This window comes from Pygocentrus nattereri, chromosome 1 (assembly GCF_015220715.1).
Source record: "Pygocentrus nattereri isolate fPygNat1 chromosome 1, fPygNat1.pri, whole genome shotgun sequence".
Taxonomy (NCBI): Eukaryota; Metazoa; Chordata; class Actinopteri; order Characiformes; family Serrasalmidae; genus Pygocentrus; species Pygocentrus nattereri.
Genome location: NC_051211.1, coordinates 18,100,634 through 18,110,858, shown reverse-complemented (window position 1 = coordinate 18,110,858; position 10,225 = coordinate 18,100,634). Strand labels below are relative to the sequence as shown.

At 36.0% G+C, this 10,225-nt stretch overlaps 1 protein-coding gene across 1 annotated transcript in view; it reads left to right on the top strand.

Moving 5' to 3' along the window:
• The first annotated feature begins 1,004 nt into the window (after nt 1-1,004).
• Nucleotides 1,005-10,225, top strand: part of LOC108411312 (alpha-tectorin-like) — a 22,007-nt gene continuing 12,786 nt past the window's right edge. The window contains exons 1-11 of the mRNA XM_017682807.2: nt 1,005-1,096; nt 1,348-1,420; nt 1,613-1,639; nt 6,398-6,525; nt 7,313-7,591; nt 7,778-7,873; nt 7,963-8,116; nt 8,349-8,602; nt 8,690-8,836; nt 8,920-9,499; nt 9,618-10,201. Coding sequence (XP_017538296.1) covers nt 1,372-1,420; nt 1,613-1,639; nt 6,398-6,525; nt 7,313-7,591; nt 7,778-7,873; nt 7,963-8,116; nt 8,349-8,602; nt 8,690-8,836; nt 8,920-9,499; nt 9,618-10,201 — 2,298 coding nt within the window. The 5' untranslated portion in view covers nt 1,005-1,096; nt 1,348-1,371. The remainder of the gene's footprint in view (nt 1,097-1,347; nt 1,421-1,612; nt 1,640-6,397; nt 6,526-7,312; nt 7,592-7,777; nt 7,874-7,962; nt 8,117-8,348; nt 8,603-8,689; nt 8,837-8,919; nt 9,500-9,617; nt 10,202-10,225) is intronic.

Below are 10,225 nucleotides of genomic sequence, written 5' to 3'. Positions count from 1 at the left end.
AAAATAATTAAATGATGAAATTTATTAGATTTAGCATTTATTTGTTTCTATTCAATCCACTTAGAAGTGTAGGAACTACAGATAGTTTAAAAGCCTGAACACTGAAAGTATAAATACTTCTTAAACAATCCTGATTATGATTGAAAATTAATCTCAGTATTTTAAACTGACTGTGTGTTTAATATACAATACAATAATAAATGCATTCAGTGCTGCTTGGCTGTTTGTGAACCGAAAAATATGAATCTAGGTTTTCACCATCAAAGTCAAGTCATGTATCAGTCAAAGGAAAGCACTGCCACAACTTCTGGCTTTGAGACTTTACTGATCCACTATTAGTCAAGGAGTGTGTCAATACAGGGTATTCAACACTATTGTTAATAATAATAATAAGGATAATTATTATTATTCTCTGTAATAGTCATCCACCAAAATAAGATTCAGAAGAACCCCAAGGTAAAAATTAATTATCTACAGTCCTTAAACTGGCTAATGTCAGTGCTTATGAGTCAACCATCAGGACTAACTAAAACATCAGGACCAACTAAACCATCAGATAAACACTGAACAAGAATAGTATGTGTGGAATGACAGCATGGCTAAAGCACCTACTCTTCAGAAAGAACATTTCTACCTGTTTGAAGTATCCTAAAAACCACTTAGAAGGGCCAGAAGGCTAAAATAATGTTGTGTGGATGGATAAGGCAAAAAATGGCCTTCAATGAGAGAGCCAAACTTTTGGGGGTTTATTGTGCTTCACAATGTTTAAAAAAGCATATAGAAACTACATATTCACAAAAAACTTGAAAACAAATTCAAGTGACTAACACAGAAAAAGCAACTCTGTCAACAGTACAAGGAAACGTGATAGGTGTGTTTGAGATGTTCTCTACAGAACTGGTTTTGGTAATGTTTCAGGATTTCTTACATTCAGACATCATCCACCCACATTCCTTACTAAAGGTATAAATATGATGCAGAGGAAAAATAATCCAGCAGATGCAGGTCCAGTAGGTGAATTATCCCTAATCACAGATTCCAAAAGAGATACAGAGAGAGAGAGAGATCCTGAGTTTGCTCTGCAGTGGCCTCTCAGGTAAGAAGTAAAACCATTTACTCTTACTCATTGTGATGATTTTGCTACTATGCTGCTTATGGCAAGAAATGGCCAAAAAGCCAATACTAAATAACATTTTTTTAAAAATGCACACTACTAGACAAGATGTACCGAAAAGCAGAATTGCAAAAAGTAAAAGTGTGTACGTTTGTTACTGTGTAATAAATAAAAGACTTAAAGAGTTAAACATTTTAAAAGTTCTCAAATAAGTTTGGTTTTTAATCTTTCAGGCAGATTAGGAGCAGTTAATCACAATGGGGTTTCTAACTCCACTTTGTGTGTCTCTACTGCTGCTGATGAATGGTAAGTTCTTGCAAAACAGGAATTATGTAGTGTAACTACAATACTTATACTTACAATACTTATAGTAATTATTCCTTTTGAATTTTCCGAAGGACTTCTAACTGATTTTTAAATAATTATGATTCACTTAAAGTGAAGGTAACCATTTGGTCTATTTTTTTTAAATCAACTGAAATATTATTTCTCTCACAGGTGGACTAATCAATGGACAAACAACAGGTAACTGTAGCTTCAATAGACTGACCTGTTTGTAAATTATTTGTTTTTTTTTTCTTAACACTATTTGCTAAATCTAGACTCTCCAAAGGTAATTCTCCATATACACTATATTTACTTTAGGAATAAGCTTAGTCCATGTTGAGGAAACCACTAATCATTGTAGATTTATTGGCAGTTTAAATCAACTCTGTTCTTTCTCTGAACACATTTACATTTTACTGATTTATAGTGATTCTCATTATGTTTGAATGCCAAGACATAATTTTTTTTGTCTCCATGTATTGTGACTAGTTGAAAATTAAATTCTTAAAACAGACCTAAAATATCACTCTGGTTCAAACAGTTCTGTCATTATTGTAGTGAAGATATACCATTTAAGTAGAGATTACATTTAGCCAACATGTCATATTTAGATTCATACTAGAATTTTAATTAAATAAATTGGCATATAATTGTGCTTGGTTAAAGTGGACAATTTTTTCTCTGAAATTAGTTTTTCTTCTCCTTTTCTGCCGCCTTTTTTGGATATTTTTGGTGCAGTAAGATTTGAGGAATTCCAGAGCTCATGTGGTATTCTAGAGATGTGAACAGATGCTTAAACACTGCTGACTCTAAGCACTTCTGTGCAACTCATTTAGCTTTTTTCTGTTTTTGATATATTATTTATTATATGTTCATGGCAAAAGGTTATATATAGCCTTCTACAGCACATTCTCCACATCTAACCTGAAGAAAATTTTCTTAATTCAAAGAAGGCTTTAAAAAGTTTCTTTGAATGCTCATGGTTCCAAATACAACCATTTTCTTTACTAAAGAACCCTTGAAGAACCATCATTTTTAAGTGTGTATAATATATCTTATACTGAATGATAAAATGTTAGTATTTACAATTGGTAAAAAAAGACTGGTATCCAGTCATGCCTTCTAGTTCAGGTTAATCATTAAATTACACTGCTTACATTTTTGGAAAAGTTCCAGATATGCTTCAAATTGTTTCTGGGCCGCTTCAAGCTTAAGGCTAAACCTGACTCTTCCTTTGATTGTGTTGATAAATAAAATCCCTGGCATTTATGGAATGAATCCTAAGATTGAATCACTAGCAGATCAGGAGGTTTTCTTTAAAAATGCATTTAGCTACAAATTGCTCATTATCTGTAAAAAATGTAACTGTAATCTCAGCCGGAGGATTAGTAATCTAAAAAAAACTATGTCTGATTACATTTTTTTTATTACTTTTAGATTATTTATCCTTAATTATCAAGACATACAACTAAATAAAGACATGTCTGTTTCAACAATGATGTAACACAAAGTGAACAGGAAAATTGCTGTTTTATGCCACTAAATGAGAGATCATGATGTAATTGTCTGCACTTTATGCGTGCTGGGTGTCCCTTAGCAAGTCAGGTATTCAAATAAGTATGATGTTCAACTACAGAGACAGCAGACATAAGCAGCTGACAGTGTAATTTGTTTAATTTTAGACAAATATACTTGTGAGCAGTGAACTTGTTGACAAGCTCAGGAATCAATACAGCAAATGAATTTAGGACTACAATGAAAAGATACAATAGACTATAGACTAAAGCTGTATACTATAAACAGCTGAGTTTAAAAACTATGCAAATGCAATGTAGTTAAAAACTATACTGCTCTCCTGGGATTTTGCCTTCTTTGTTAAAAATCTGTAATCACACTAATAGATGAATCTGATAGAAAAGTTTATTTGAGACCTTTTATCATCAATACATACTAAATAGAGGCCAGTCTTAAAACTCTGTCTGTCTATACCTGTGAAAAGGCCTGTACTGGATCGTGCTTTATAGTGGTGCATTATGTTTGGACTGAAGTTGCTGCTTGTCATTTCTGGACGGTTTTAGCAAGTTACACAAATTGACATACAACAAGTTTAAAAGGCATTAACTTCACACCAAACTAGTATTTTCTTCTCGCATCAAGACCCTCCTCCCTTTATTCCAAAATGAAAGACAAATAAACATAATTGAAAAGGCCAACTTTGACGCAAGATGATAAGTTGTGTGTATGTGGTTTGAATGTAACCTGGCTGGAAAACACCCTTTTTGTATAATATACATGTAATCTGGTTACTATTTTTTTATTGCAACTGTACTGGAATACAGTTCCATTTTTTCCAACATCCTGATTACATAATGCCATTACATGTATTCAGTGACCACTCAGTCCTGAAGAGTAGTAATTAGATATTTCCTTTTTAAGTAGATGAGTCCAAACTAAACAAAGTCTTGCATTTCACTGGGTTATTTTTGCACAATATATATATATATATATATATATATATATATATATATATATATATACCCAGTGATCCCAATTGTAGGAGAGATCAAACATGGTGTGATGTAATCAGATGAATTTGACGCTTGCAGTACAAATCAAAAAGAGAGGCTTTATTGTCAAGGGCTTGGGTGAAACTCATGGCTGTGAAACATGCAGAGGTCAAATAAAAAAAAAATCCAAAGACAGAAAAGAAAAATCATGACAGGCAACCAAATCCAAAGGGGCAGAGACTAGCAGACAAAGTCAAAAAACTCCAGGCAGACAAAACAATAACAAGAAGGAAATCAGAAAACACACTCAGTAGCTCTCACTCAAAGAAGCAATACCTCACAAAGTAACTAGTCTAAAAGTCCAGGCTTTATACTACATCTAACTAGACACATGACTGGAAAGAATAGGTGTACAAGATTAGTATTCAGGAGACTAAGATACATGATTGGAGTGCTGAGAACAGTCATCGGCCTTGTGATCCCCCAGGAGGTTCTGGGAGATGGAGTTTGTGAGTGTCTCAGAGCCGGAGGGATGTGTGACATATGGCAGTATTTTTCCTGAAGCCATTTGTTCTGAGGAGGTGCTTACAGTAAACCTATCAAATTCTTTAGATATAACAAATGACTTTCAAGTAGAATAAAACAAGGAATCTTACAAACAAGTGATGAAGAAACATGATCAGACTGGCATTTATCAAAACTTATTATCAATATTTTGAGTTATCTTACAGTTAACCTTACAATATCAGTAATGTTTCTTTCAAATCAAAAAAGAGTTATCAGTGCCAATTTCACTGAAAATGAATGCAGTCTTCCACAGTGAGTAACTTTATGAGAACAGTATGTGATTCATACTAGTTAAAGTTGATTCTCAGCACAGCAGCTAAGAGTTAAATCTGCTAAAAGACATAACAGATCAGACCTGGGTTTCCTGAAGGCATCTCAGCTAAACAAGTATGATTGTACAGTGAGCTTCACATTAAACACTGTCTCTACCAATTAAGATGTCCTTAGCACTAAGATGGTTTGGGGAAACTAGGCCCAGAGTTTAAGGATCAGGAAAAGTTTCAAGGTTTACAGCAGGGCCTTCTGTATGTGTAGGAAGTCAAATACAAGTTGTTCAATTACTCCACCAAAAATATCACCAATTATTACACCAAGTCCACTTTCTGTCAGTATAAAAATGATGGATTGAAAAGGCAGCTGGGCATGGGCTCCTCACCCTTGCAACAATAATGCTAAATTCCTTTAGTGTTTTCATGTGAATTTCATGTGTTATAGTAGTGCCAAGTCAATGGTGGTGTAGGTTAACTTACTACACTGGGTTTAAATAATACTTAGTCCAGCTGTATTCAAACACAGACATTTGATATAAGTCAAAGAGGCCCAGAACCAAGATATCATTTAGTGGGGCAACCAACATGATCTACTAAACCAACTCTTTTGCACTACTGTAACTCTATGTTTGTGTTTTGATCATAACTGTGTGTCACAATATATACATCTTTAGTTTTTTTAAGTAAAAATATATTTAAATCTTTTATATGTACACACACACACAATTTAGATGCATTTGTACTGCCAGGTGAACTGTGTTGAATTTGTATCTAACAAACCAAGATTGGACATATGGCTACAGCTAGAAATAGTGCATACAATTGATTTTCCACAGTTGTTGTAATGATGAAAGCAATGAGGCTGGATTGAAGTGCAAAATGCTTATTAGCTGATGAATAGAATAGCAGCAGCAACAAAAGGGGTCACATAAACAATGACAAAGGGACTGTGCAAACACAGGGGTATAAATTCACTAGGAACCAACAAGAAAAATCTGGAGCTAATGAGAGAGCAGGGCTACAAACTGCACACAGGTGAGACAGATATCAAGGATGCAGGAACGGGCAGGGACAAAGATCAAAACAAAAAAACAAAAGTACATGGTAAAGCACACAAGGGAAGATAAACACAGGCAGATGCTGACAGAACCAAAGAAAGACAAAGGTAGGGCAAAGCAGGATGTCACAGTCATGTACAAAATTAGTAGTATGCTTGTGCTGGAACATGGTAACCAAAGATCTGGCGTTACATTAAAAAATGTGAAGGTGTTTACTTAGCATTAAATGTCCATTTATCTTTTAAAAGAATTATATTTATTTTGTGCAATTACAGATTTCTTTAATTCTTGTGAATCTTTCAGATTACCATGTTACAACACAAACATTCCACAGTAACTATATAAAAAAGTTACCCTTTAAAATAAGGTAAATAAAATTAAAGTCCACCAGTTTGATTATATTAAAAAACATTTAGTTCAGTTATTAATAGTTCACTCATATTTGAAAGAAAAAAGTTTGAATGAAGTAGTATAAAAGTCATTTAAATATAAAGACATTAATAGGTTTATTCTGGCATGCTAATTAATTCTACTTACATTAAATGTATGTGTCAGATCATTTCTACCCATATGGAGTTGGACCTGGAGACACAGTGAACGCACAGTCAGATGATGACGGCTCATCTGCCATCTCTCTTCTGCGCCCGTTTGTATTCTTTGGAAAGTTCTATAACACAACATATGTAAGTCAAAAATCTCTCTTTGTATCTAGAGCAGCTGGCTAGGAGATAGTAATCTCATGATAGTGATAGTGTGCATCTGTTCATCAATCACAATACAATTATTACTGCTTTACATTTTTATTGTTTTGTGTTGTTTTTGGTGTGTTGGCTGAGAGGCTCTTCATTATGGTAGCTGACTTTTACTTGGACATAAGAAAAAACACATTTCACTAGTAGTAGGGTCTCGTAGACAGTAGACACTTTTCACCATATATATATATATATATATATATATATATATATATTATAACATATGCAAGGTAATCATTTGGTATTCAAACCAACTTTATATCCTTCTGTTTTTGAGGTTTAAAAAAGGTTTATGCTAAACTTGCTAGAGACTTAGTTTCTCCTAGTTTTTAATGCATGGTGAGAAGTTAAATATATTCTTAGATCATTTTTACTCAATAATCAGGCTATATTATATATTATATCTATCTTGCAGACACTGGTCTGAGACTGTGTTTTAATTTTAGGCAATATTGTTTAATTAATCTTGTGTGTTATCTAACATTCATATGTACTATATTCATATAGACCCAGTTACAGTAGAAGATGGGGGTGGGGGAGGGGGTTAATATTTAAGATGCTTTCTGAGAGCAAAAAAATTTTTTTTTCTATAATTGTTATTTTTCATTTGTAACCACTCTTGTACTGATATACCCCACTTTTATTATGATATCAGAAAAAGGATTTGAATTGTATTACTTCACAAATGAGTGATTCTTAAAATCTGTTTCTCCTGAAGGTCAACAATAATGGACACTTAACTTTTGATCAGCCATGGTCCAGTAACTCCCCCTACCGGTTTCCTGCTCATCGTGGACGAGACCTCATTGCTCCATTCTGGACAGACCTTGATAATCGTATTAGTGGTGTAATCTCTTATAAGCAATACTCTTCTGGCAGTGTTCTCACACAGGCTACCCAGAACATTAACCAGTATTTCCCTCAGCTGCAATTCACTGCAACTTCAGTGCTTGTTGCAACTTGGGATAGAGTACCTTACTATGGCGCCCCACGCATGGTAAGAGACTGTTCTCAAAATTATAACTCATGAAATTAATATTGTAGGCTGATTTCCTAACAATTGACCAAAAGTGATTATGACAGCTATTGTACTATAAACTACATGTTGAAATATTTTTTTCATGACAAACTAAGATTATTTTTAGTGCTGTGTCACATGCTTTCGAAAACTTATATTTTTCAGGAAAATACTTTCCAAGCAGTTTTGATTTCAGATGGACAACTCTCATTCATACTGATGAACTATGGCCAAATTTTTCCTATAATCAGTGATGTACAGGTGAACATAATTTGGTAACAATAGCCCAATATTTTAGTATAATCTTCGGTCCTGTGTGGTAAAAAACTGTTCTCTTTTTAAATTAATAGGCTGGTTATGACACAGATGACTCCAGCAACTACTTCTCAATTCCTGGGTCCTTTCAGAACAACTACAGTGTCTTTACATACAGCTCCAACGTCAATGTCACAGGCAGATGGGCCTTCCGTGTCGATCACGGCATACGAGGATGTCAATTTAACAGTAATGTCACTTAAAGATTAAATAATTTAAATAGGTATTTATGTGTGTATAAGAACATAAAAGTATACAAGCATTGAAACTATTTTGGTATTTTCTTCCATTCCATTCTTTTCAAAAGCCCCCCCCACCAAAAAAAAGATAAAAAAAAATGATGATAAACGTTTGAAAATCAGGAGGAAATTCATGCATCAGCTAGCACGTGGAACCTGAGTGAATTCTTTTTTTCTGGCAGATATCCTCATATCACGAGGCTCCACATTCTGGACAGATGCCACCTGCCAGCAAAGGTGCACCTGCACCCAATTGGGTATCCAGTGCAGCCCACAGCCCTGCACCTTCTCTCAAGCATGCCGTCCTGCTGCTGTCCAGTATAGCTGCCAAAATATTCAACGCCGAACCTGCACCATTTCTGGTGACCCCCACTACTACACATTTGATAACAAGCTCTTTCACTTTCAAGGGACGTGCACCTACATCTTGTCTGAGGTTCAGTTTTAAACAGTCTTCTTTATTTTGTGGGTTTAATGACTGTGATGTCTACATTTGAAACTAAGATATTTTATTTCTGTGCAGGCCTGTGACAACAGGTTGCCTTACTATCGTATTGAAGGAAAGAATGAACAACAAGGTAGCACACGTGTGGCATGGACACGCACGGTCAGGATATTTGTCTATAATCAAGTATTGGAATTGGTGAAAGACTATCGATATCAGGCCAAGGTCTGCATCTTGACATCATTTCATCACTTCAGTGAAAGGACTTTTATGCTTTTCATTGACATTTTTTCCCTTTGCCTCTCCAGGTTAATGGGACCTTCACAACAACACCGTTCAGCCTCCGCAATGGCTCCATTCAAGTCTATCAGTCAGGTTTCTCCTTGGCCGTCAGTACAGATTTTGGCTTAGTTGTTACATATGATGCATATTCCTATGTGACCATCAATGTGCCTTATGACTATCAGAATTGTACATGTGGCCTGTGTGGCAATTTCAACTACCGCCCAGAAGATGACTATCGTACACCTTCAGGACAGATCTTGACCTCAGATTTTGACTTTGCAAACTCTTGGAAGGCACAGGGGGACACAGACCCTGGTTGTCAAAATACCCAGCGCTCATTTCTGATGAGTGATGCCTGCACCACTGATCAGATACTTCTCTACAGTAGCCCAAACTATTGTGGAATCCTAGGAAATTTTACTGGCCCTTTTGCCTCTTGCCACTCAAGCCTGTCTCCCCAGACCTTTGTAGAGAACTGTCTCTATGATCTCTGTGTGGGAGGAGGTTATCAGCCAATCTTGTGCCAGGCACTTGGTGTGTATGTCGCTCAGTGCCAGCAGCAGGGCATTCAACTGTACCAGTGGAGAAGACAAGGCTTCTGTGGTAGGTCTCATAAGTGTTTCTTTTTTACTGTATGAAGTGTAAAGACTGTTGAAGTTTTACTTCACACTTAGATTTTCGCACAACAAAAAATATTCTTTTTCCTCCCATTTACTTTCAGAAATCCCGTGCCCTGAGCACAGTCACTTTGATTCCCAGGGAACAGGCTGCCCTGCAACATGCAGTAACCCTTCTGCTCCTGTAAACTGCCCCATGCCAAATAAAGAGAGCTGTGTCTGTGATACTGGATATGTCCTAAGTGCTGGAGCATGTGTTTCTCTAGCTAGCTGTGGCTGCACATTTGAAGGATTCTACTATGCCAACGGTGAATCAGTGGTATTGGATGAGAACTGTCAGCGACTGTGTACCTGTAACAACATGGTAATGACCTGTGAAAATCACCAGTGTGGTTCACAGGAAACATGTACAATCCATAACGGAGTGAGGGGCTGCAGGGCAATAAGTTATTCCACCTGTTGGGTTGAAGGACCAGACTCATATCACACCTTTGATGGACTGACTTTCAGCTATCCAGGAGCCTGTGGGCTTACCCTCTCTAGGGTCATGGGACTGTCCCCACTACCTAACTTTGCAGTAACAGTGCAGAAACAGCCCACAGGTCTTTATACCTTTTCCAGATTGCTGAGATTTGAGGCAGGGGGAACTCGGGTCTCCATAGAAATGGGATCGAGAGGACTAGCAAGGGTAAACTCATGTTTTACAAATTGA